This window comes from Salmo trutta, chromosome 2 (genome assembly GCF_901001165.1).
Source record: "Salmo trutta chromosome 2, fSalTru1.1, whole genome shotgun sequence".
NCBI classification, from domain to species: Eukaryota; Metazoa; Chordata; class Actinopteri; order Salmoniformes; family Salmonidae; genus Salmo; species Salmo trutta.
The window spans coordinates 13,019,906-13,047,689 of record NC_042958.1 but is presented as its reverse complement, the minus strand read 5'-3'; the positions used below and the strand labels follow the sequence as shown (position 1 = coordinate 13,047,689).

At 44.4% G+C, this 27,784-nt stretch overlaps 2 protein-coding genes across 3 annotated transcripts in view; one reads left to right on the top strand and one right to left on the bottom strand.

The window, feature by feature from the left end:
• Window positions 1-64: 64 nt before the first annotated feature.
• cspp1a (centrosome and spindle pole associated protein 1a) lies at window positions 65-22,170 on the top strand. Its single transcript, XM_029690966.1, has 31 exons — window positions 65-208; window positions 504-604; window positions 771-861; window positions 1,038-1,141; window positions 1,487-1,567; window positions 1,960-2,052; window positions 2,236-2,627; window positions 3,656-3,754; window positions 4,428-4,519; window positions 5,132-5,228; window positions 5,388-5,445; window positions 5,996-6,357; window positions 6,465-6,583; window positions 7,590-7,677; window positions 7,942-8,062; window positions 8,762-8,800; window positions 8,987-9,134; window positions 11,341-11,472; window positions 11,583-11,695; window positions 11,911-12,060; window positions 12,159-12,302; window positions 12,399-12,512; window positions 12,646-12,712; window positions 12,884-13,013; window positions 13,617-13,765; window positions 19,263-19,394; window positions 19,471-19,514; window positions 19,652-19,715; window positions 20,224-20,348; window positions 20,876-21,008; window positions 21,953-22,170. Exons 2-31 carry the CDS (start codon window positions 506-508, stop codon window positions 22,168-22,170), a joined length of 3,798 nt encoding a protein of 1,265 aa, XP_029546826.1. The 5' UTR covers window positions 65-208; window positions 504-505.
• A 2,377-nt stretch (window positions 22,171-24,547) lies between these two features.
• LOC115150828 (brefeldin A-inhibited guanine nucleotide-exchange protein 1) overlaps window positions 24,548-27,784 on the bottom strand; it is a gene marked incomplete in the record, with an annotated part of 96,233 nt that continues 92,996 nt past the window's right edge. For both annotated transcript variants that reach the window (XM_029694546.1, XM_029694553.1), the window contains 2 exon segments: window positions 24,548-26,284; window positions 26,435-26,552. In XM_029694546.1, the coding sequence (XP_029550406.1) occupies window positions 26,057-26,284; window positions 26,435-26,552 (346 nt within the window).

The following is a 27,784-nucleotide window of genomic DNA, read 5'->3' as shown; positions in this document are numbered from 1 at the left end:
AAGCCAAATAATGTCAATTTGTTAGTGTTGTTAGAGTTGTGAAGCACAATTTTTGAATCTTAAAAACAACCTGATAAAAAAACGTATTGAAGTTCTTGTGGCAGTGCGAAGTCTCGCGACCGTGCTGAACTAGCAGCACCACTTGATGGTCATTCATTCAGATAGCGCACTTCATCATTCATTGTTTGTCACGAAGATTGTTCATGCGGTAAGATACCATGTTGGTTTGGGTTAATATTTCCCTTAACGTGTTGCATGAAGAAGAAGAAAAAAATCGTTTTGGGACAAGTTTCTAACATTCGCAAGGACTGTAATTAAAGTTAGCTAGCCATTTAGCTTTGTGTATCGTGGTTGCCTAACAACGGGAATATGGATGCTCTAGCCCAGCTTTTTCCTCATTTCGAGCATCAAACAAACGGTTCAGATTTGACTGTTTATTCAAAGGTTATATTTGAACAATATATTGTTGATTGACAACCAGCATGTATTTGTATTTTATGCAGAAATGCATAACCTAGATCGTTTTTTGGAGGAACAGATAGCCAAAGTGGCTAAAGAGAGGGCATGTTTGGAAGAGGAGGAACCACCTTACATGACAGTCAAGGTGTGTAATTGTGCCAATGTAATAATGAGTAATGGCTGCAAACTCCAAATGTTTGGCCAAATGTTAGTTTCATGTTAAAAGCTTTCCTCAAATGTTGTAAATGATTTGATTACATAAATGATTGAAGTAAATGGCCAATAATATCTTTATTTTGTCACTGCAACAGACAAAGTCAGACAATGTAAACTCTGTAAAGGAGAACGCTGCTCCATTTGACTGGGCATCAACTCAAAGAGGACTTCCAAACCCTGGCAGAGGTACAGTGTAGCCTATGGTTCTATGACCACCACCATCCATTATGAATGTGACAAATAAAGTTTGATTTGAATTGAATTGTCATGGGGCAAGGTGTGGTTTGTTGTGTGTCTGTGGAATTGCTAGTGATATGCAGCACTTGCTAATGATTAAAGTCTGACGGGGTTTTTTCCCCCAGAGGAGAGCTCAGGATTAAGTTTGCAGTTGGGAGCAGAATATGAGCAGAAGAAGCAAAAACTCCAGCAAGAGCTTCGTTTGGACTACAGACGATATGTGGCTCAGGTTTGCTGTAGTTATGTTTAGAACGCAATCTATTATACTGTTCCTTACTAAGGTACCATGATGGGTATAACAAAAATAGCCGTAAGTTTCGAACTGCATTTTCTTAGTTCTCACAAAAACTTGCAGGAATTTACTGGCGAGGGAAGAAAGGTAGGGAATCCCCTTCTCTAACTGTCCACATCAGCTGAGGTGTTATTGAAAGTAGCCTTTTAAAATTGAATTTCCTTTGATGCACAGAGTTTGGGTTGGATCCATCGTTACAGGACAGTGTCTATTAAAACAGATTGTTGCTCCCCTTTTTGTTATTCCCCGTGTCACACTGACCCTTCCAATCTCTAACTCTAGAAAAAGGATCTGCATGCTGGTGAACCTGGCCCACAGGCTCAAGGCCTCTCCTTACCCATTGGTGAGAGGAGATTTGCCAAGGTAGCCATTTACTGTGTGTGTGTGTGTGTGTGTGTGTGTGTGTGTGTGTGTGGGAGTAAACAGAATGCTCGGTCACCATGGCCAGGCTAACATACCGACCAAGCCCTCTTTCATTGCACCGAGAGGCCCTTTTACCTTAGAATGACTTAAGGAGTGATATAGTACAGTGGTTTACATTTGCTTCCCAATGTTGATTGTGCAAGATAAGATTTGGTGTCCCACAGCAACTACTTTAGTTGACACTTGTGTATGCTGTAGCTAACTTAGCCTTATGTTTACCTGATAAAATAAAGCAAAATAAAATACTCTTCAATGGATTTTTTTTTTTTTTTTTTTAACAACTGAATGGCTTGTGATTTCAAGATGGGCACGTTTGTGTTGTCTTCCTCCAGGACAAATTAAGAGATGAAAGAAACAAGGAATACAACCTCTTCCTTAAAGGACGGTCAGGGAAAATAAGGAGACCACTTACAAATGCCTCTCAGGTAACATTAGATTATGCATACCTTGAATAAGATGTAGGGTTTTTTTGTGATAATATCTCTACCTATTCAATGTGTTTTTAATAAGTTTACGTTTGAATCTCCTGTTTATTGGCTACATTTGACTAAGATCCTACAGCATGTTGCCATTTTGATCATTTAACACATCTCTTTCCTGATTCACAGGTGCAGGCCCCGGAGACTGTGAGTCCAACTGTACTTTATTCTCCCCCAGCCATACCAGAGGCCCAGCATAACACCCAGCTTAACCATGGAGGCCAGCCTTGGGAGCGACTCCCATCCAGGAGGGACGCTGCCACCCTAACCGACAGGGGGACAGGGACAGAGGGTCAGGCCCCACGAGGGCGGAGGCACTGGGAGCTCCACAGACCAGAGGAGTCCCTGGAGCGCTGGGAGAGAAGGAGGCCCAGGAGGAGAAGCAGGCGCAGGGATGAGTACAACTCTGAGGAGGAAGAAGAGAAGTTTGAGTTCTTGGAGAGGGGGAGATCCAGACGGAGCCGAGAGCCAGAGTACACTGGGCGAAGAGAGAGGAGAATAGTTAATCACAGCCCTGACAGGTGCTTCACAGGAGAGTTGATCAGATCCAGCACTACCCCATCTATAAGCTATGGGGTTTTTCTATCGGCAAACTACCTGCTGCTGTAAAGAAATACACAGAGTGTACAAAACATTATGAACACCTGCTCTTTCCATGACAGACTGACCAGGTGAATCCAGGTGAAAGCTATGATCCTTTATTGATGTCACTTGTTAAATCCACTTTAATCAGTGTAGATGAAGGGGAGGAGACCGGTTAAACAAGGATTTTAAGCCTTGAGACAATTGAGACATGGATTGTGTATGTGTGCCATTCAGAGGGGGAATGGGATAGACCAAAGATTAAAGTGCCTTTGAATGGGGTATGGTAGTAGATGCCAGGCGCATTGGTTTGTGTCAAGAACTGTAATGCTGCTGGGTTTTTCACGCTCAACCGTTTCCTTGTGTCTCAAATAAGGTCCACCACCCAAAAGAGATCCAGCCAACTTGACACAAATGTTGGTAGGAAGCATTGGGGGGGGCACATCTCAAGAAAGAGTTCTAAATGTTTTGTACACTCTGTGTAAATATATAGTGATCATTGTAATCTGCTTGTTTAAAGGCCCTCTGCAGTCAAAACCGTGATTTTTCTGTTTTTTATTTTTATATATATATATATATATGAGGTTGGAATAATACTGTAAGTGTATTAGCGGTTTGAAAAGACCACCTGGAATTTCAGCCTGTTTTGGTGGGATGGAGTTTTGGCCTGCCTGGTGGCAACACCAGGCGGTAAATTAGTTAAGAGGCCGATAAGAAAGAGGGTTCCAAACCTCTCTGCCATTAACAGCACGTTTTCAGGTTTCCCCTCCACGCTCAAACCACTCCCAGAAAGTCCTAGCAAAGTTCTTCCTTGAGAAATTGACCTTTGCTAAGAAACAATTTTTCTTTCTTTTTGACAATTTTAATTGAAAAGAATCACTGTAAGGTATTTCATTTTTATCTAGAAATTATTTGATATTGAGATAAAAACTGGGCCTTTTAACAGAGTATTTTCTTTCTATGGCAGAGTTCTGCGGGAGAGGAGGGAGTTGGAGCCGCCTGTTGTCCATGAAGAGGACTTCAGAGACCGGATCAGAAAGTCCCAGTCGGTGACACCAAAACCCAAGTACTGAGTGACCCACTGGAATTAAACTCATTAGATTAGTCAGGGCCTGTTTCCTGAACTAAAATTGAGGGCAAATGTATTAAATGGCCACTAAGGTAATCACTTTAGCGGAGTTGGCCACTACGTGTATAAAACCTCTCTATCGATCTGTTCCTGTATTGATTGTTGAGGAAGACTACAAAGGAAGCAGAACTGTAATGCACAAGATTTATCTTTAGTCCCGACTCCCCGGCTTGTTTATTTATTGCATTCCTGTGTAAAATATTTTGTTCTTCCATTGCATTTGATTTTCATGCCATTTCTGTGCTTCTAAATACAACCACTGTTCAATAAGCTGTGTAAGAGAGCATTCCCTCTCATTACTATTGAGGTTTGGGTTTTAGCCTCAGGCAGACACTCACTTCAATTCCATCAGGGGAGCTGCATTGATTTGACTGTGATGGGTCTTTACTCTTTAGTGTCTGGGTCACTGGGTAAAGAGAAGACTGCAGTCAGACACTGGGATCTGTTGTGGTAGTGTGTGAGGTGGTGCGGGTTGACTTGGGTGGGGCTGCGAGGAGTACTGATTGGCTAGGTCATGTATTTTATGAGGTGGTTCATTGATTGGGTGAATTGAACTGCAGACGTTTACCTAGCTACTGTCTGTCTATGTAACGGTGTAACTGTTCTCCAGTGCTGTGATGCCAGCGGCCATGAAGACCGCCGAGAGATCCAGGTCTGCAGCCCATAAGGACAAGGCCGAGTTTTTCACCGGACTCATGATCGGTAGGAGCCACTCATTTAATGCATGTTTAGCTGTGTGTGTGTTCAGGTCTGATCTTTAGATACAGGTAGGCGATATCTATATACCGGTAGCTGTAACTAATAACATTAGATTTGTTATGTATGTGGCTATATGAGAAGTGCGTAATGTGAATGATGGGTAATGTATGTATTATGTTGAATGTGTAATGTACACTTTCTATTTTCTATAAAGCAGTACTGTGTGTCTGGGACATTTAAAGTTAATTTAACAAACATAAATGTGAAACGTCATTAGCTGTAATACGGGTGGGAAAACGACGGCTGCTGGATCATTTTTCTGGGGGGGTGAAAATGATTCTTTTGGGTACCGAAAAATACTCCAGACCAAACTTGAACATCTAAAACTTAGAAATTATAATGGACCTATATATTTTATATTGTCAAATAGCTTCCTTTTGTCTGACCCACAAATAGATTTTGACAAACAAATCGGTCCAAAAGAAATCTGTGCGGCCCTCGGTTGAATTTTGAACTCCCGATGTGGCCCTGGAGCCAAACAGTTTACCCATCCCTGCTCTAACACATGCTTGTTAAGTTGAACGGCTATTTGTTGTTTGTTGGGATTTTTCTCAGGGGAAACGGAGGGGGATGTGGCCACACAGAGTCGGAAGGACCGCTACAGACAGGAGCTGCTGGAACAGATGGCTGAGGGGCAGAGGAACAAAAAGAAGTGAGGTTAACACTGGGAGATTTCATAGAATCTTTCACACCAGTATGGGTCAAGTTGGTTGTTAGATATGACCAGGGCCCTATGTTGGGTTATAAACTGTGAATGTCAGTGGATAGTGTGTAAAAATTGTTTCAATATTTTTGTATTATTTTTTTTTAGGGAGAAGGATCTTGAGCTGAGGGTTGCTGCCACTGGGGCGATTGACCCAGAGAAACAGGTAAAAGGGTTAGTTAATATTTTGAGGATGTATTGCATACTGTATTGTCCTTGAAATGCATAATGTATGACATTTGGGTTATGAAAGTATGGTTAACCATATGAAAGAGAATGTAAGGTCACGACTTAACAGATATGCTGTGGTGGTAACAATATTGTAATGATGTGTACTCTTACATTTTGACAGAATGTAAATCATGTATTTCAAGCTCTGGAGAAACAAATATGTCATACCAAGATGTTTGTTTGTTCTTTCATTTCCAGTGACTGTTTTGACTTGGGTTTTTATGTTTTCAGGAAAGACTTTGCATCAAGTCTGAATAGCTTGTCAAGTCTTTTGGAAAGTAGCCCTTCTCACAACAATGGCATGATCAGCACATTTCACATCGCTCTGAATCAATTACACTGATAATCGATTCATATATTTCTGCCCCTGAATTACTTTGTACTCTACCATAGATGGTGACTAAACTTTCACTCTGATGTATTAAAGTGTTCCATCATTTTTGACCATCATGAGTCACATAGTCTCTTTCCACGTGTACTCCCAGCCTGACCGCATTATGCAGTTTGGGGCGGTGAACCGCGAATATGAAGGCCGGAGACGTGACATCCCCTATAGACCCGGAGTAGGCCTGGACGCCCTGGGGACCAACTCTAGCCCCAGGCCCCGCCAGGAGAGGCCTGAGGCGGGCACAGAGGAGAGAGGTCCCCCTGGGAGGCCCCGTGTTGCCTTCCCCTCCCCTCCAATGGACTACACTAACATCCTGGGCAAACTAACAGGGGCAGGGGGACCGCGGTTAGAGATGGGGGCTGGAGCAGGGGCAGGCATGGGGGTGCCTGGGGGCGCCCCTCTCAATGAAGACTTCCACAGCAGCCTCTCTAGTACCCTGGGAGAGATAGTCACCCCAAGGTACAGTGAAACAAGACGGGGTAACAAAAGTCGATCTTTACTTGGTCAGTCGTTGTTGTGTTTTTTGAATGTGTATACTAAAATTGTGTGTGTGTTGCTTTTTCCAGAATTGCTAGCTTACCTCCTCCATTGCCGCCCACTCTAACTGATGCCTACAGGACTCCGTATGATGAGGCCTATTACTACTATGGAGCAAGGAATCCCCTGGACAAAAATCTGCTCTACTGTTAGTATCTCAGTTAACAACTGGGCAAAATATACTGTTCTGTGTTTTGGGAAAGAGGCCTCGTGACAGGATGTGACCATAATCCTTTTCTCTCTTCTTATTTTGTGATATCGTGCACAGAGGTTTAGGATCTGGCTATCCTTAAAATTAGACAGATTTATTGCAGACAATTGTGATTCACTGTCATTGAATTCTCTTGGTAATATATGGTGACTCCATTGTTGGCGGTGAGTAATCCACCAAGCCTTAAATAAACCCCCCGGGGCTCTCCATGGAGGGTCATTACCATTTTATTATGAAGCCACTATGTCACCAGATCATGGGCCAACAGGGCTTGGCACGGTTTCCCATAACGCTCATATGACCCACTCATGATTTATACGGCTCATGGACAGACAGCTTATTGGAAATGAGTTCCACAGTCTCCCAGTCCAGATGTATGTGAGCAACTGCATCCTTTATGCTCCACTTCTGGAGAAATGCCTCCTATTGTTCAATAGCCAATACTCACTATACTTTATCAAATGGGAAGGTATCCATCCAGGGCAGTGGTGGCTGGTTGTACTTTAAATGGGGAGGACAGGTTCATAGTAAGGCTGGAACGGAATGAATGGAATGGTCTCAAACACAAACACCTGTTTTCCATGTACTTGGTACCATTCCATTCATTATTATAAGCCGTCCTCCCCTCACCAGCCTCCTCTGATCCAGGGGTGTGTGTGTGTGTGTGTGTGTGTGTGTGTGTGTGTGTGTGTGTGTGTGTGTGTGTGTGTGTGTGTGTGTGTGTGTGTGTGTGTGTGTGTGTGTGTGTGTGCCGGGCAAAGACGTGAGTGCTGCAGCTCTGTGCCAAAACATGGCAATCTACTAACATAACTCGAGAACACCCGTTGTAGCTGCCTTCGTTAATTCAGTAAAGATCTGACAATGTTTTGGACACTTTTCGGTGTGTGTGTGTGTGTGTGATATCCAACTGATATAGCATTGTCCTATCTTTCTTTCCCTTTAGATGGACCTCAAGGAGGTGGAGGGCAGCCCATGGTCTTCCCAAATCTGCCTCCAGGAATGATTCCTCCACCTGGACATCAAGGGGCCCGGTGGGTGTCCATAGTACAGGACTTCCATACCGTTCCACATTGTCTGGAGACCTGCACACAAGTCACCCACTCACACATAATTACACAAATTTGTTTTCATACAGCTCATTGCTAAGTAACACAACTTCAGGTTTGAGTTATTTAAAGAAACAGAAGAGGGCACCCTAAGCAAGCATTGAGAGCTGTGTGTAGGCTATATGTCTCTCACAACTGGGGGTATTGTGTTGATATGGTTACCCATAATGTTTGAATGTCTTTCTCCAGAGGAGCCTATCAGCATGCTGTGGCCCTCCCTGGAGCTGGGCTGGGTGTTGGAGCGATAGGAGAGAGGCCTAAGCAGTCCACGGAGAGTGTGTTGAACTACCAGGAAGCACTGAGACAACAGGTAGGCTACACATTGAAAAATGTATTTAAACTTTGTTTTAACAAGGGAAAATCCCATTGACATAAGCAATATCACAGGACATTGTGATACATTATAAAGTGGGTGGTTCGAGCGCTGATTGCTGATTGGCTGAAAGCTGTTGTATATCAGACCGTAAGTGACGGGTATGACAAAACATTTATTTTTACTGCTCTAATTATGCTGGTAACCAGTTTATAATAGCAATAAGACACCTCTGGGGTTTGTGGTTATATTGGCAATATACCATAGCTAAGGGCTGTGTCTGGGCTTCAATTTCTCCCCAGCTGTGGTATGGAGGCGGGGTAAGTGTGATGGAGGGGTGTGATGGCCATACTCTCATTATTGTGATAAGACTGAGAGAAAAGTCTGTCCTCTTGTCCTTACCTCACCTTACTGACTCCCTCTCTCTACTATACCCCCCCCCCCCCCCCCCCCCCCCCCCCCCGTCATCACAGCATTATTATCTGGAGCAATAACTGCATATTTGGGAAAATATCAATGTTTTGCTGTGTTGTGCGCTACTGAACATGACCCTGTGAGAGTAAAGGTGGAGGGTGGCTTAGTGAGATGTTAACTCTGCTAGCTAGCAGTGTCAGATGGTTGTGTTTCCCTCTGCTGATGCCAGAGGAACAGGAAACCAATGATTCAGATTAGTGACACACTGCAATATTTTGACAGGAAGAGATCAGGCGAGAGTGGAGTCAGCACTTTTCCAAGGTAAAGGGAATACAGCAGGAATATCACAAGGGCAGTAGAAAAGGGGAACACCTTTCATTTCCAACATACTGTAGAGCTCAGTTTGAATAGATTGACTTTTTCTTATCTCTCAAATTAACTCAGATGTTTTTTTAAATGAAATTTAATGACCAGTACTTGATGGCATCTTCCCCCCTCTGGCCACAGATCCAGGAAAGAGAGGAGCGAAAAAGACAGGAGAGGGAGAAAAGGGATCGCTATGATGCCAAGATCGAGGCGGAGATGAAGGCCTATGATCCCTGGGGGAAGGGGGGAGGAGGGGCCCCGCTCAAAGACGACAGGGGAAATCTCATCAGTACGTCACCTTTTTGATTTTATATATACTCAGCAAAAAAATAAACGTCCTCTCACTGTTAACTGCGTTTATTTTCAGCAAACTTGACATGTGTAAAAATTTGGATGAACATAACAAGATTCAACAACTGAGACATAAACTGAACAAGTTCCACAGACATGTGACTAACAGAAATTGAATAATGTGTCCCTGAACAAAGGGCGGGTCAAAATCAAAAGTAACAGTCAGTATCTGATGTGGCCACCAGCTGCATTAAGTACTGCAGTGCATCTCCTCCTCATGGACTGCACCAGATTTGCCAGTTCTTGCTGTGAGATGTTACTCCACTCTTCCACCAAGGCACCTGCAAGTTCCCAGACATTTCTGGGGGGAATCAAATCAAAACAAATGTATTTATATAGCCCTTCTTACCTCACCTGATATCTCAAAGTGCTGTACAGAAACCCAGCCTAAAACCCCAAACAGCAAGCAATGCAAATGTAGACGCACGGTGGCTAGGAAAAACTCCCTAGAAAGGCCAAAACCTAGGAAGAAACCTAGAGCGGAACCAGGCTATGAGGGGTGGCCAGTCCTCTTCTGGCTGTGCCGACCATCACCCCTGGCGAGACAAAACTGCGACTTGTCAGTGAAGAGCACTTTTTGCCAGTCCTGTCTGGTCCAGCGACGGTGGGTTTGTGCCCATAGGCGACATTGTTGCCGGTGATATCTGGTGAGGACCTGCCTTACAACAGGCCTACAAGCCCTCAGTCCAGGCTCTCTCAGCCTATTGTGGACAGTCTGAGCACTGATGGAGGGATTGTGCGTTCCTGGTGTAACTCGGGCAGTTGTTGTTGCCATCCTGTACCTGTCTCGCAGGTGTGATGTTCGGATGTTCCGATCCTGTGCAGGTGTTGTTACACGTGGTCTGCCACTGCGAGGACAATCAGCTGTCCATCCTGTCTCCCTGTAGCGCTGTCTTAGGCGTCTCACAGTACAGACATTGCAATTTATTGCCCTGGCCACATCTGCAGTCCTCATGCCTCCTTGCAGCATGCCTAAAGCATGTTCACGCAGATGAGCAGGGACCCTGGGCATCTTTCTTTTGGTGTTTTTCAGAGTCAGTAGAAAGGCCTCTTTAGTGTTTAAGTTTTCATAACTGTGACCTTAATTACCTACTGTCTGTAAGCTGTTAGTGTCTTAATTGTTTATGGTTCATTGAGCAAGCATGGGAAACAGTGTTTAAACCCTTTACAATGAAGATCTGTGAAGTTATTTGGATTTTTACGAATTATCTTTTGAAAGACAGGGTCCTGAAAAAGGCTGTTTCTTTTTTTGCTGAGTTTATCATAGTCGTTAGTCCTCTTTAGTTGCTCTGTCTTTACCGTTAGATTTAGGTTTATTCATATACGTAGTAACTGTAAAAACCAAAATGATAACTTCCCTGAATTTGTGTATGAAACCTTAGTTTTCAGTCACTTGATTCAGTATAACATGCTGACCACACCGCTCCATCGCACGTGTGTTGATTTTGTCAACCCACACCAGATGCGACCAGGATATGCAGGTTGAAATATCCAAACAAACTCTGAACCAACTATATTAATTTGGGGACGGGTAAAAAAGCATTAAACATTTATGGCAATTTAGATAGCTAGCTTGCTGTTGCTAGCTAATTCGTCCTGGTAAATAAACATTGGGTTGTTATTTTACCTGAAATGCACAAGGTCCTCTACTCCGACAATTAATCCAAGGATAAAACGGTAAACTGAGTTTGTTTCTAGTAATCTCTCCTCCTTCAGGCTTCTTCTTCTTTGGACTTTATATGGTGGTTGGCAACCAACTTTAAGGTGCATTACCACCACCAACTGGACTGTGGACCTCAGTTCATCTTTTAATCACCCACGTGGATATATGCTCCTAAAAACCAATGAGGAGATGGGAGAGGCCGGACTTGCAGCGCATCAAGCGTCACAAATAGAACCAAGTTCGTTGACACGCGCAAGCAGTGTGGGTGCAATGATTGAATAACATGTATGTGTACATTTATTTCGCAATGTACGCGACGCCGGCGGTGTGGTCAGCATGTAAACCTCTGGGCTATTTCTCTGTCAACATCTCTGTTGTCATTGCATTGGCCTGGTGCGAGGAGGCACTGTAGCGTAAGCTGTGAGTCACCACTACATTGGAAGTCTCTTTGTAGCTGATAACGATGCCTCCATGCCTCCAGGTGATCTGAGCAGAATGCACAGGATCAACAAGGAGGTGTACGTAAACCCAGAGTCCAGGGACAGGAGATGGCCCCAGGGCTCTGTAGGCAGGATTGGAGGTGGAGGGGGACTTACCCCCAGGGGAATATCAGGTAGCCCAACTCTCACAGACACTCTGTAAATGTCAGTTTTCACTGTCCTGGTCTTTTGTATGTATGTGTGTGTGAATTGATGAGTCACCCCTCTCCATCCGTCCCTGCAGGTTTCTCCTTTGCCCAGACGTCCCAGTTCGCGCGGAGCAACGTGTTCAGTGATCAGCCTACTCCACAGCAGCTCCAGGAGCAGGACATATACAAAGACTACCTGAAGCAGCAGGTACCTGGCCCTACAGCCCTCAGCCTACACCCAGGGAGAACACCTCCACTGGCTCCACGGGAGTAATAATGGAACCATGCTATTGATCTGTGGATACTATGGATCAAACAAGAACCACAAAGGTTTTTGATAGATGTTCAAAAGAGCCCGTCCAGGCTGTGCTCACAGACCACGGTCAGAGTGATGAACAGTGCTGTTTGTTTTGTGATGGACAGATCGAGGAGAAAAGGAGTAAGGAAGCGAAGGAGAGGGACCGTGAAAGGATGGAGGAGGAGAGGGAGGAAAAGAGGCTGGCAGAGCAGAGGGTTCTTATCCAGCAGGAGTTTGAGGAGGAGCAGCAGAGGAGGAAACGGAAGGAGATCGAGGTGAGGAGGAGGTTATCATTTTCGATTCGATACATGAACACACATTGGTTGAAGGATGCAAGTATTGAAACTGGATTGTGTATTTTCCCCTGCTTTAGCAAAGTGCCAAGAATGAAGAGCTGATCCGCCAGGCTGAGGAGCGCCGTAAGGAGGCGGACAGGAAGAGCAGGGAGGAGGAAGAACGTGAGAGCAAGACCCTGAGACAGCAGGTTGAGAGGGAAAGACAGGCGCGAAAGGAAGAGGTGTGTAACATGTTCAGAAGATGCTGGATACTGTAGAAACTACTTGGTGTTTTACTGAGCCGTCTGAATGGGAGTTGTGCCATGACCTTTATGCAGAGTCAGAGGGATCCGTCCCCACCTATCCCAGCCCTGCAGAAGAGACTGGGGAAGCAGCACCTCTCTCCCAGACCTCCCTCTGCTGTCAGCCAGCTCTCCTCTAGGGCCCTGTCTGTAAGTAACTTAGTCACTCTAACCCTAGCTTCATGTCCACACCCTGGCTCAACCCCAACCCTAACCTTAATCCTAACCCCTGCAGAGACACACACACATACACACTCACTCTCCTTGTTCCTTGTGTCCCCAGGAGCGTTCTATGTCAGCACCACACTCTCCACCTGTACCTGCCAGGAGAAACCAGCTCCGAGCCACAGGTTAGATAGAGCAGGGTTCCCCAAACTCGGTCTTGGGGCCCCCCCTGGGTGCACATTTTGGTTTTTGCCTTAGCACTGAGATAGACCACTCAAAGAAATACTGGAGAAAAGACCTGACTTCAATGTTATCTTCTCTACCTGTCTGTCTCTACCTGTCCCTCTCCCTGCCAGAGGACCAGCAGCAGGGTGTGATCAGTGAGTTGTCCACGCTGCGGAGGCAGCTGCGGAGCGAACAGAGACGGCTGGAGGGGCAGCTGCTGCAGAGTGACAGAGAGGAGACAGATACACCCCTTTACACCAGGTAGGCAGGACAGACACACCCATCTCCAACAGGTAGGCAGGATAGACACACCCCTTACAGTAACACCAGGGCCACAGTAGGTCACAACGTTGACAAATCTAAACCATTTACCTTGAACAGTCTTGCCCTTATTGCCCAGGGTATGTTCAGGAGGAACAAACGTTTCATGAATGGTGAATACCATTGGCTTCAATAACAGAACTTTGCTCTGGTCACGCATGGCTCTTCAAAGTACTGCATGTATTCAAACACTAGTGCACCTTAAAAGCACTGGAGAATACATCTTTGAGCCTCTGCCAGTTAGAAGGCTTTTCTCAGGTTGTATAAGCAGCCTATGCTGAATACCCCATCATGCCTGCTTCGGGTCTGAAAGAAACACTTGAATGTGTCGAACATCCACAGGCCCAGGTGCTATAGCTTTATTCTGACTCCTCCCTGGAACAATACACTGTAATCCATGTTTTTAATAAAACAAAACTGATTTACCAGGTACTTGTTTGTTCTGTAAGCTGTACGCTTGTCGGTGTATGGTTGCAAACAAAACATGCATATTTTATAGGGGTGACTGTGGCGTGTTGATGTTCCATTCTGTGTTGTGGCCAGGCGCAGAGGGCGCCCCCATGGGGACGTGTTTGAGATGGCACTCATCAGAGCCCAGGGGTCGTCCAGAAGACCCAACTCTGGAACGGCTGCTGCAGCTGCCCATGTCAACATGCAGAACATCAGGGAGTTCAACCAGCTCAAATACAGAGGTAAGTCAATGACGCACTCTTTATACTATAACTGGACATGCGTCTTCTCCCTCTCACTTCTCATTCTCTTATTGATGCCCTCCCCAGATCAAATATAGAGGTTAATTGACAGCATACAGTGCATTCGGAAAGTATTCAGACCCTTTCACTGTTGCATCAGATGACCTGGCCTCCACAATCACCCAACCTTACCCCAATTGAGATGGTTTGGGAGGAGTTGGACTGCAGAGTAAAGGAAAAGGAGCCAACAAGTGCTCAGCATATGTGGGAACTCCTTCAAGACTGTTGGAAAAGCATTCCAGGTGAAGCTGGTTGAGAGAATGCCAAGAGTGTGCAAAGCTGTCATCAAAGCAAAGGGTGGCTACTTAAAATAATATGAAATATATTTAGATTTATTTAACACTTTTTGGGTTACTACATGATTTCATATGTGTTATTTCATAGTTTTGATGTCTTCACTATTATTCTACAATGTGGAAAATAGTTAAAATAAAGAAAAACCCTGGAATGAGTAGGTGTGTTCAAACTTTTGACTGGTACCATGAGGTCAAATGAATTGTTCGTAGAGCTCCGAGACAGGATTGTGTCGAGGCACAGATCTGGGGAAGGGTACTAAAACATTTATGCTGTATTGAAGGTCCCCAAGAACACAGTGTCCTCCATCATTCTTAAATGGAAGAAGTTTGGAACCACCAAGACTCTCTCTTCTTAGAGCTGGCCGCCCGGCCAAACTGAGCAATCGGGAGAAGGGCCTTGGTCAAGGAGGTGACCAAGAACCTGATGGTCACTGTGACAAAGCTCCATAGTTCCTTTGTGGAGATGCGAGAACTTTCCAGAAGGTCAACCTTTTCTGCAGCACTCCACCTATCAGGCCTTTATGGTAGAGTGGCCAGACAGAAGCCACTCCTTAGTAAAAGGCACATGACAGCCCGCTTGGAGTTTGCCAAAAGGCACTTAAAGGACTCAGACCATGAGAAACAAGATTTTCTGGTCTGATGAAAACAAGATTGAACTTTTGGCCTGAATGCCAAGCGTCAGATCTGGAGGAAACCTGGCACCATCCCTACGGTGAAGCACGGTGGTGGCAGCAGCATCATGCTGTGGGGATGTTTTTCAGCGGCAGGGACTGGCAAGCTAGTCCAGGATCGAGGGAAAGATGAACGGAGCAACGTACAGAGAGATCCTTGATGAATATCTTCTCCAGAGTGTTCAGCACCTCAGACTGGGGCGAAGGTTCACCTTCCAACAGGACAACAACCCTAAGCACACAGACAATACAACGCAGAAGTGGGTTCAGGACAAGTCTCTGAATGTCCTTGAGTGGTTCAGCCAGAGCCCGGACTTGAACCTGATCGAACATCCCTGAAGAGACCTGAAAATAGCTGTGCAGTGACGCTCCCCATCCAACCTGACAGAGCTTGAGAGGATCTGCAGAGAAGAATGGGAGAAACTCCCCAAATACAGGTGTGCCAAGCTTGTAGTGTCATACCCAAGAAGACTCGAGGCTGTAATCGCTGTCAAAGGTGCTTCAACAAAGTACTGAGTAAATGGTCTGAATACTTATGTAAATGTGATTTCCCCTTTTTTTTAATTTATTTTTTTTTAAATACATTTGCAAAAATGTATTAACCTGTTTTTGCTTTGTCATTATGGGGTATCGTGTGTAGATTGATGAGGGAAAACCATATTTAATCAATTTTAGAATAAGGCTGCAACATAACAAAATGTGGAAAAGGTCAAGGGGTCTGAATACTTTCCGAATGCACTGTACATCCCATGCAATTACAAGCCTATACCCAATTTTTCTATACGATAAACTCTATGATCCATTGCCAAGGCTTAGTTCATTCCTGCTGCTGCCCATCTGCTCTGTAAATGTAATTTAAGATGTTTTGTTGTTGTTGAGGGATTCTGTGTTCTCTAGTTGCCAAGGTGACTGTCATTGTGAAATCCTGTTGTTTATGGTCAGGAATCCTTCTGCTATGATGCCGTAGGCTGTTGATGGAGCTAAATGAAACCCACACCATACTGAACTACCCTGGCATCATGGCTCAACTATTCTGTTTAGCTTGGCCGGATGTGCAGCCCTCATCAAGTCTCCTTTCCGTCTCCTCTCCGCCACGCTATGGCATTACTCTCATGAGGTCATGGGTTGACTCATCTTAAAAGCCATCCATCAGTAACGGACAGTTTGGAAGCATAAACACAGAGGGAGAGAACACAGGGCAAAGGATATTGCCTTTGAATGGATTCCCAGTGCTGAGTTTATTTGGGGGTCCAGAGAACACATAGACACACAAACATTCACAAATGTGCATGTTAGAAAAAGGACAAGTTGGTGCTAGACAAGCCCAAGCCCTATCTATGTGTACAACAACAATTGACCCTTCCCCACAACAATTGACCCCCTCCCCCTCCGCCCCACTCAGTTACTGTTGCAACCTCAGACAACCTTCCCGCCGGATGCCCAATTCCCCCATCTAACCACTGGTGAAATCCACTCACAATGATCTCAAATTGTTTTTAATACACAATGAAATTGAACACAGACTACCTACCCCTTGCTAATCAGGAGGTTTTCTGGTATGTTGTGGTGGACTGTCATTACAATCGCTTCAGGGGAACCTGGTCAAAGGAAGGTTGTAGTGTGGCTAGCCACTGGAAGGTTCTGAAAGCACTGTTGGCATGAAGCCAAAGTTACTAACCACTTTTGGAGCTAATTACTGCTTTTACAAATCATATCCTGATGTCGACAGCAGATGAGGGTTGTATTCATAACATGGCTAACTTAGCTAGCTAGCTTACATTTAGAAAAAACAAGTTATATTAACTTGCTAGCTACCTAGCTAGTTTTAGCAATGTTGGGTGGTCAATAAGACTGATAACTAGCTAGCAAACCAGCTGAGCTAGCAAAAAAATGTAACAAAAATATAGTTTCAGATTCTAAAAATACACCAACAGGCTCTGCGTTTCAGGAATCACAGTAGCAAGTACCACTGGTGCACTGTTATATTATTTAGCCATTTAAACAATTTGTTTTTGGATGACCATTCTCCGTTTTTGTAATGCCCTCAATGGCTTTCATGTGTTTCAAACATGAGCTTGTCCGAGGACGACAGTTGCAATCCATTGAAGCGCTGTGATTGGTTGGCCAAAATTCTGGGTCTGTACATTAGTGTGCCTGTACATTACAGGGTGATGACAACATTGTATGCCTTTGTTATGTATACAGGGGCAGATTTTGTGATTTGGAGGCCGGGGGTAGAGGCCAGTCTGAGTCCCCCATCCCTCCTCAGATTTGATTTATGGGATTTGTAGTAAAGACATGTCATTTAACTGTACAAGTGTATTACCTTTTAATGTGCCATGAAAACAACCAGTCATGATGTTTTCATCTGATTGTCAAAGAAATCAATTCAAAATGTAGGTTACCTTTGTACGTTCATCCCAAATCATTCCAGCATCCGAACAGTGCACTGTGCACCTGCCAATTTTGCTTCAATTCGCAAGTGGCTGAAACTATCTCACCAGAGAAAGCATCCTATCGAGCGAAACAGTGCCCCGCTGTTTTACTATATGTAGCCCATGTATCTGATTCTGTCTGGCACAAAATAGTATGACATACCATAATCTTTTTAGCCAGGCAGCATCAGATACATGGGCTACACATACATGTCCTCTGCCTTGACGACAATGGTAATATTATCAGCAGCACTTACTGTATCCTGTGTCTTTTTACTAAAGAAATGCGTATTGTATCCTCCTAGAGTCTAAGGGCCTGGGGCTAGGTTTCTATTAAGCTAACATATGGAATTGTTTTAAGATGGTCATACCAAGGATCATTTTGCTGTTTTATTTTGAATTTTAGGACCCCTGTGGTATAAAAATTATTTGATGTAACACTGGCTTTGGCCTTATTGCTGTTAGCCCATAGAAACGCATTGAATAACAGTCAAAAATGATATCAAAACGAATTATGTTTTGAAGTGTCTGTCCTATATCTGATAGACATAAGAAAGCGCCGGAAAATTGTAATTGTTTTTGCTGTGGAATTGCCCATATACCTTTTTACATGGAAATGCCCTATTCACATAGATTCAATTTTCAGCCCGGTACCTTCAGACGAGTCCCGTGGCACTTGTGGGGGACGGAGAGCAAAACGGAGAACACCATTGCGTTCGCTACAGACGTTTTCATGAGAATTTTTGGGATGTCTCCTAGTCTGACAAACACCGCTGTAGCTCGGCCACCTTCCACCTCAGATGCGGAAGGTCGACAAAAATACAGACATCTCTAACTTAAACAGACCGATTTGGGTGGGGATTTGTTTTTATTATTTATTTATTATGCCTTGTGGAGCATGGTAGATTTCTTCTTATTTGTATATTTAAAAAAAATAATATGCCCAGCTTACGAGGCACCTTGATTTGAGGCAATTGCTTCCTCTGCCTAATGGCAAGTCCGCCAGTGTGTGTTTACTCCAGTGTGTGGAAACACATAGCTGTTGTGTGTGGGGTAGCAGAACGTCTCTTGCCTCCAGTACTATAGCTCTCCAGAGGCCTACCTATGTCTTCCTCTCCCTTTGCGGAGAAATTGGGGTACAGTCATGCTCAAGTATGGTTGTCATGTCTTGACACAGCAATTATGTTCCTTACAGTCCATCTGCAGCTCAGTGTCTAGACTGCTGAGTCACCGTGGCACTGCCTCAGTGTATACACCGAGTGTACAAAACATTAGGAACACCTTCGTATTATTGAGTTGCACCCCCTTTTACCTTCAGAACAGCCTTGATTTGTCAGGGCATGCTGGCCAGTGTTGACTTCAATGCTTGTTGGCTGGGGGGTGGACCATTCTTGAAACACATGGGAAACTGTTGAGTGTGGAAAACCTAACAGTGTTGCAGTTCTTGACACTCAAACCGGTGCGCCTGGCACCTACTACCATACCCCATTCAAAGGCACTTAAATATTTTGTTTTGCCCATTCACCCTCTGAATAGCACACATACAGAATCCATGTCTCAATTGTCTCAAGGCTTAAAAATCCTTCTTTAACCTGTCTTCTCCCCTTCATCTACACTGATTGAAGTGGATTTAACAAGTAACATCAATAAGGGGTCATAGCTTTCACCTGGATCCACCTGGTCAGTCTGTCATGGAAAGAGCTCCTGAAGTTCCTAATGTTTTTTACACTCAGTGTAAACTGATGGAGGGGTTGAGGACAAAGGATGTTTTCCACTAGAGGTCGACTATCAGTTTAGTCTTGGCCGCAGCTGAGCCTATACTGTAATACAGAGCCTCTCATCATAGTGGACACTGGCCAGAGAGAGTCCCTCTGATTGGCTGGTGTGGGAGGAAATCCACTGTGAATAGGCTAATCTGCATCCACCATTAGTGCTGCATCCGTACACATGACCACTGCTGCACTGCCTGACATCTGTCATGGTGAGGAGGTGGTAATCCTGAAGGCAGGGACTAAGCTGTGTGTGTGTGTTATAGACAGCGCATCTCGTGAGGAGGTGCTTCATGTGTACCCCGACCCGCCCAGTGATGAACACAGTCTGGACATCCAGCAGCAGGCTCTGCTCAGGGAGCAACAACGCAGGATCAGGAGGAGAGGAGAAGAGTCAGGTCAGTCTCACACACACACACACACACACACACAGAGAGAGAGACTGTTCTTAATGTGTCTCTCCCATCCTGACAGACTTCTTTGAGCCGTATATGGAGCGACAGCCTCGTTATCATCCTGTGAGTTCACTGTTCTCTTGTTACATCTGAGCCAGCTTCCTCTGGCCGCTCCTGGCTGGGGAAACTCATGTCTGACTTGGTCCAGACTGGTTTTTATAGGTGTCTGACTGGCTGTTATTCTGTGTCTATCCTGTCAGAGGGAGAAGCCAGGCCAAGACCACCAGAGAGTCTCTTTATTGGAGTCAGAGAGCGCTTTTATTGGTGAGCCTGCTGGGCATACAGCCTGTTTTTTTAGAGGTTGTATGGCCTGGTGTTGTCGGTGACCAAACAAATATTCTCCTGAGGATGTGCTTACTGGAAAGACATGAATAGTGATACATTGGGGTACAGTATTACACTGAAGTGGATATGGGATGAACACACACACGATACACTACAGCCAATTGAGGGGAGGGGCATTGGGCACGATCTGGGTAGCTGTCAGTGCCAACATGGCACATGTGAAGCCAATGTCACCCACACAGCTGGTGCCAGTCCTGCGAGAGGGCAGAGAGCCTATGCCAGCTTCAGGGTGGGTTTTGCAAGACCGGACTGAGAGAGGAAGTTAGGAAAGGAATGTGCTGCAGCTGCTTTAGTGTTAACCCCCCAATATTGCCCTCACTTCATATTTTTACCACTGCTGTAGCATGTTCACTTTTAATGGGACTAATAGCAATTCAGTCATCCAACCTTGCTTGTTTGTAAATGTGTTACTGTGCCGTGTCCTCAGATTACCCCAATGGTGACGCAGGGTCCCCATCCCCAGCGCAAGCCCAGGTTAACCTGAGGTCCAGACAGCCCTCAGCCCAGGAGAGGGAGAGCAGGAGGCCTGCCAGGAGAAGAGACTTTGAGGATGTAAGAGTCTATTCCAGAGGAGTGAAAGAAAGGCCTGTAGCTTCAGAAGAGTCCTCATTGCATAATTAGTGCCACTTCAACAGCTCTTTAATGAGTCCATTCATGTCCTCCATTTGAGACAGGCATTGGGGAAAGGATTCTAGTGAAGATGATACACAACTTTCCCTCTTTTCTAGGTTTTAGAATTAGAAGATAAGGGGAGATGAACAAACATTTTCTGGGGGGAAGGAACACAATCAGGCTTTCAACTCGCTCAGTTTTCCTCTTCATGTCAGTCATTGCAGAAATGTCCAGTTTATCAACTAGCCCATGTTAGCTAACATTTTTTAGCCCATCAATTTTTGTTGAGTCACTCAGATATCACATGAACACACAAGACCTGCAAAATGTTCTCTTCGCTAACAAGAGGGATGTGAACAGTTTGTGTCATGGACACGTGCATATTCTCTCTGTAGTCTTTAGTAACCCGTAATCTTTAGTAACCTGCTGTACTGAGAGATGTTGTGATGTTTCTATGTTGTGGTCAGAGGGATGACGAGGGCCAACCAGATGCCCAGTCTCTATTCTCTGTGGCCAGCCTGAACATTGAGGGGGTGAAGGACCGCAACCAGAGACGCATCCGCAGACTGGATGACTTCAACGACCACGACTGGAGATCAGGTGAGAGCGACAGGGAGTGACATATGACCTCTGTGACATCACATGTCTTTGTGGTTTACTTTATTACATCACAAAGTACAGAACAGTTAGACAAGGACATTCAATTCTACATTTAAAAAAATTATAATTATTTAACCTTTATTTAACAAGGCAAGTCAGTTAAGAACAAATTCATATTTACATTGACGGCCTACACCGGCCAAACCCGGACGACGCTGGGCCAATTGTGCACCGCCATATGGGACTCCTAATCACGGCCGGATGTGATGCAGCCTGGATTCAAACCAGGAACTGCAGTGATGCCTCTTGCACTGACATGCAGTGCCTTAGACCGCTGCGCCACTCGGGAGCCCAAATAAAAATATGTATATATTGGAAAGACGCCAAGAGACAACAAAACTACTATATGACTCGTACTGTACTACACTGACTCGTACTGTACTACACTGACTCGTACAGTATAGTTAGATCTTTAGAAAGAGGAGAGGCACTGTCATACAGTAACATCTAGTGGCAGAGCGTTCCATGATGGCATGGCTATAGATCACAGGCGGCCGGTTGCACCTTAATTGGGCAGGCTCATAGTAATGGCTGGAACGGAATGAATACAATGGTATTTAACACATCAAATACACGGTTTCCATGTGTTTAATACCATTTCATTCACTCCATTCTAGCTATTTATTATTATTATTATGAGTGTCCTCCCCTCAGCAGCCTCCTGCGCTCTATATATAACTGAATAGAGGTAGAGAGGACAAGGTTGTCCTCATCCTTAACGCACCAAGAACTGCAAATCATTCACCACTGCAACATAATAGAGGCTTTTTGGTAGATTTCTTTCTAAAATAAATGACATGATAATTGCAGATCTAGGTATCTCATCTTAGGATTGGGCCATCAGGTGTCTTTCTGTGTGAATGACAAGGCTCTCTGGTCTCCAGGAGGGCTGTCAGCCGATGAAGGGGACCACCTCTCGCTGCGGTCCACCCCATACCACCCGGACAGGCGTGTGTCTGTGGAGACGGTTGCCACGGAGCCCTGGCTGCGGCCTGGCACATCGGACCCGCTGAAGCGATTAGGGACTGGTCAGAACCGGAGAGAGAGGCCGGTTACTAGAGACATCCAGAACGGGGACGGGCCCTCCACCTACCATGGATGACCTGTGACCTTTTTAGGTCTGTTGACCTCTCATCTACACATAGGATCCCTTTCTAGTGCACTACTTCTGACTAAAGTCTGTGCCCTTGATTTCAAAGCCAAAGAGGTGTATTTTCTATATGCAGTTGATCCCTATTTCTCATTTTACAAAATTAACATGGGCTATTTCTGTCTCGGGATCAGATGAGCGCAAAAAAACATTTGTTTGTGCTTTTTACTCCGAAAAAAAATCTGAATGTAGCTTATGTATGTGTCCATTTTGAACCTATACAGCCCCCAGAGGAGATGTCCTAATGGAGATGAGAGCGGTAGTAGCAGAGATATTTCAGTCTCTGTATACAACGGCTCTAGCCTGGGTACCAGTCTCTAGCTAACATTCCACTCCTTGTCAAAGAGACTGGCCTTTTGGGCAATCTCAACGTTCAATATGCAGCCGGATTTACAGCGCAGTTGCAGATTGGTATTTGGAAACAACATTAATATTTTCCATGACAACGTTCTGGAACATGAGGTGCGTGCAAATTTGATGCCATATAGAATTCAAATTGGTGGATTAATAGCCCAGCCTATGGAATAATTTCAAATTTACATATCCGTCTTCACTGTTCCCTTCTTGCGCAATTCATGTATCTCTGCTGGCATCTCCACTGGACCCTCTTCCATCCTCTATTCCTTTTATAGCTCTTGAACCAGTAGCCTAGCCCAATGTTCCAGCAGTAGCAATATACAATAGTTTGGTCACTTATTTTGAGAAATAGAAAATATATATTTTTGTGTTGCTCAAAATAATATCTAAATATTTGAGGAAATAAGTGCCTTGCTCTTGCTTGCTGGATATGAAATAGGCTACAGCGTTCACAATGAACTGCTGGGGAAGTTTGAATGGCGAGAGCTTCTCTGGTGTGACGCGATCACATTGGCTGGTGGTAAACATGAAATAAACGTAAATCCTCTGTTCTCCCAGCGCCCAATGTTTACAATTACATCGAAAGCCCAATGTTTCCAATCGAATGTATGAATGAAGTTTTCCTATCAGTCTAATTTGCATTAAACATTGTGATTGGAGGATAGCTGTGAGGGTTAGAAAATCAGGATCAAATCATCTGATCTCTTCGAGCTCATTAATGATGATGATATGTTCATATTTGAAGATTGCCGAATGGCCAGTCTCTTTGGCAAGGAGTGGAATGTTAGTTAAAGAGACTGGTACTCCAGCTACAACGGCTCCATGTAGAGAGGAGGAGCAGGGCAGCATCAGTGAGTGTCTGCTCTGCTCAGAGTGAAGCCAGTAGACAGTGAAGAATTCAGAGATACATACCACTCAGAGATACTGCAGTAGGGGTACAGTATGGATGATGGCTAGGCTCTGGTCTGGTCTGCTAATCTTTTGAATGTACTTTGGCAAAATTAATGTATATTTGAAACGTGAATCTGATGTTGAAATGTTTGTATGTATCAAGTAAAGATGTGATTTTATATATATATATATATATATATATATATATACACAAAGATTTAGGGTTTTAAAAATAAATGATTTTAATAATCTTGCCTTTGTCCTGGCTGGTCCTTTCCTCTTGAGGCAGACTCATATGGGTCGTTCCACGGAGTGTCTTTATTTTAAGTAGAAATTGTGAACCAATATTGAATTTTAAAAGCCTGTTATATTAAATGAAGTGCCCTTTTAATATAGACTACATGGAGGGTTGAATAATTCTGTAATAAATTCAGCATATGGACATGTCCCTCCGTCAACCCCATTTCAATTCCAGGAAGATTTCAACCCACTTAATCCCAAGATTTCACCATCATACATCTGTCCCTCATTTTAAGGTCAACCCTGTTACGTGAACTGAACTCTAGTTTTAATATGGTGAAACTATTCCTTAACTATTGTTTTCAAAAGTGACATTGAACATCTAGTCAAATCATGGCCATTTTCTGGTGATTTGTGTTGGAAAACTGAGCTGGGTCGCGCATGATGTCAAGTTCCTATTTTTTTCTTGCATTCAATTGCCACTCCCTGTTGCACACAAGATTCCATTCCCCTGGTCACGCAGGGATTTATGGCTGATTAAGAGATTATTTGACAATTTAAAACAATACAACCACACGTGGATAACGCATTTCAAGTCATCAAGAATGACAGATGAAATCATCAACCCTGTTACTTTATTTGGCACTTAATATGCACTTATCATAGTAACTTAACCTCTTGAGATGGGAATACTTGTTTTTTTATGAAGTTGAACGCTGACAGAATGTTAAAATTAGATGGAATTTCTTTGGGGGGAGTGGACCAAGTAACACTTCTCAAAAAGGCACGGAATTGGTGGAACAACCCATATAGTCCAATCAAATCAAAATGGCCGAACAAATCAAGTTCAAAAACTTTATTGACCTATAACCTGATTAAAATGTCGGATGATGACCAGTTTTGTACAGAAAGTTGTACAGAAGTCTTTTTTCAACATAGAAAACTTTACATTGCTGTACCATATACATTTTGTTTTCTACATCCGTGAGCAAGGAATGAGTCCCATTCACAAGTCTTCTTTTAAAGCACAGTTAACATTATTCTTCATTTACTCTATACATACAGCATGTCCCCAAACAAAAGAAAAAGTAAATTAAATATATTATGAATTTATTCAAATTTGTACACAGTGGAAACTAACTTGAAACATGGAAACAGACCAGTGATTCAGAAGCAGCTCACACCAGGGGCCTATTCAGAAGCATTGCAGATAGAAATGTTGTATATAGAGCTGATAATTCCTTGTAGTATATGACAATCATATCTACACAATACATTTCTATCTTGAACGTTTTGTAACGTTGGAACCTCCTGAACGGGGCCCCTAGTTGCTCTCCTTTTTTCCAGTTTTAGGAGGAGCCCCAGTTATCGACTATCAGTTAAAAAGTCTCAGAACATATCAAGTGGAATAATTTAACCCATAACTTTCTGCCGTGTCGTCGCTCAATTACAAACTGCAGAACAGATGGTTCAGTCAAAATAAATAATCACCAAAGCAAAAATCTTCAATAAATTCAATAAAGAGATCAAGTGCAGCAGAATACAGAAAAAAAATTAACAAAATAAAATCCAGTGTTATGAGATTACATTACAAAGCGCCATTTTTGTAGTTAATATTTAATCCACAGGGCTATTGGTGTTAACGTTAGCCATCAGTGGTGCAGCCAGGAAAATATCTGAATTATTATTGAGTAAGAAATGTCACGTTTCACATTACTGAATATTCGTCATTTGCATTGCATGATGTACGTGTAGCCATTTCATTCTCAAGAGTAGCTTGTAAGGATACAGTCATGTCAAGAAGCAGTACCTTTTGAAATATATTTGACTCTTCTGAGTCAGAAAGGTGGGTAGGCCAATTGTATAATCATAGTTATTCTGCAGTCGTCAGTAGAATTGGAGAATCAGATCTTCACACAATGCCAAGCCATTCTTCCAGTGATATGAGGGGCTTCGGGTAGAAGTTGCCCATATGATCGAAGATCAGCTTGACCTCCCAAAATCCTATCCTTAACCATAAGGGGGATGCAAAAACTGGCCTTCGATCAGTTTCTAGGGGCAACTTCAACCTACTCTGAAATGAGGGGGCAGTTCCTGTCACATGACCAGTCAGGTTCACAGTAGAGATCTCTGACAGTTTCCTGTACCGTTAGTGGGGGATTCTGGGCAACTGCCAAATCCAGAGGGGGTGAAGTCTGGTCAGATGCACCCCTTGTAGTACCCTGGAGGATGGGAGACCATAGTCCTAAAGGGTTTGTAGACAAACCCAAGGCAAGAGGGGAGAAGGACTTTCAGAGTTCCAGGCTTCCCTATCCAGAGGTCTCGGTGCCAGCCCGCTACAAGTGCAACATCACTGGGCTTCCTCTCCAGCCACCTCCCCTCTCTCCACCTCAACTTCCAGCCCTGGTTCTGGCATTGGTTCCTGTTTCGGCTGGGAAGTGTCAGGTAGCTGGGCGATCTGGAACACGATCCCAATGCGTAGGTAGAACTTCCGCAGCACGGACCGCAGTTCTGGGATAAGATCAACCTGCATGATCTCGCACAGCAGAGGGTAGTACCTGGACGCATGGGCTTTGAACTGGGGGCCAAGAGAGAGACATAAAACATCTACATACAGATTGGATTGATATCCATACAAAGATGGGGTTAGGTCTCCTTGAACATGTCACTGACAATGACCTGACCAAATCAATGGCCTGTCAATGTTGTTAATGGTTGAGATCCTTACCCTGTCGTCACTGATCTTCAGGACCTTGGTGAGGAAGAGGAGGAGCAGGTTGGTCCAGGCTTCTCTGTGGCTCTCTGATGTTAGAGTCAGGAAGTAGGCTACTGCCTCACTGCACACACTAGAGGGAAAGAGGGAGAGATCATGATAACATGACTCATTAGCCATATGAAAACTGTTCAGTGACACAGAATTAAGATGCGATTCACTAATTAATTAGCACCAAGACTTATTTCAGTGCCAACGTGAAATTATTTGACGAGTTGACTCTCTACACCAGCCACAGGGAGAGGAGCAGCCATGACCTCAGCATTTCCCTCTGTCCTCTAGCCCTCACCCTGGACCTTTCCTCAGAACCACCATCTGCCAGCCCTTCATCCCTCCTCCTCCTCCTCTCTTTCCCATCTTCACAGTCCCCCTACACTCCATGACCTAGTCACCTCCCAAATCGGTTTAGTTCTTTTAGAACACTGCCATAATCAACCCTGCAGTACTGCTGCAGTCTCCTCTAGCATGATGCCCTGCTATGTTTGTGTGGTGTGTCAGTTTGCTGCTGCAGTCTCCTCTAGCATGATGCCCTGCTATGTTTGTGTGGTGTGTGTCAGTTTGCTGCTGCAGTCTCCTCTAGCATGATGCCCTGCTATGTTTGTGTGGTGTGTGTCAGTTTGCTGCTGCAGTCTCCTCTAGCATGATGCCCTGCTATGTTTGTGTGGTGTGTGTCAGTTTGCTGCTACAGTCTCCTCTAGCATGATGCCCTGCTATGTTTGTGTGGTGTGTCAGTTTGCTGCTGCAGTCTCCTCTAGCATGATGCCCTGCTATGTTTGTGTGGTGTGTGTCAGTTTGCTGCTGCAGCCTCCTCTAGCATGATGCCCTGCTATGTTTGTGTGGTGTGTGTCAGTTTGCTGCTGCAGTCTCCTCTAGCATGATGCCCTGCTATGTTTGTGTGGTGTGTGTCAGTTTGCTGCTGCAGTCTCCTCTAGCATGATGCCCTGCTATGTTTGTGTGGTGTGTGTCAGTTTGCTGCTGCAGTCTCCTCTAGCATGATGCCCTGCTATGTTTGTGTGGTGTGTGTCAGTTTGTTGCGCATCTTTGTGACAGTGCAATTCAGTGAGTGTTCCCTGTCTCTCTCCCCCCCTTCTTTCTCTGTCCCTCTCTCCCTCACACACAAATGCACATAGAGACTGACAACCTAAGTGTTTCCTGCTAATCTAGACACTGCCTTTAATACAAAGTGAATCAGAAAGAGACAAGATTGATAGCTACTTGGTTATCCTCTAATAGAGAACAGATGATAGCTACTTGGTTATCCTCTAATAGAGACAAGATTGATAGCTACTTGGCTATCCTCTAATA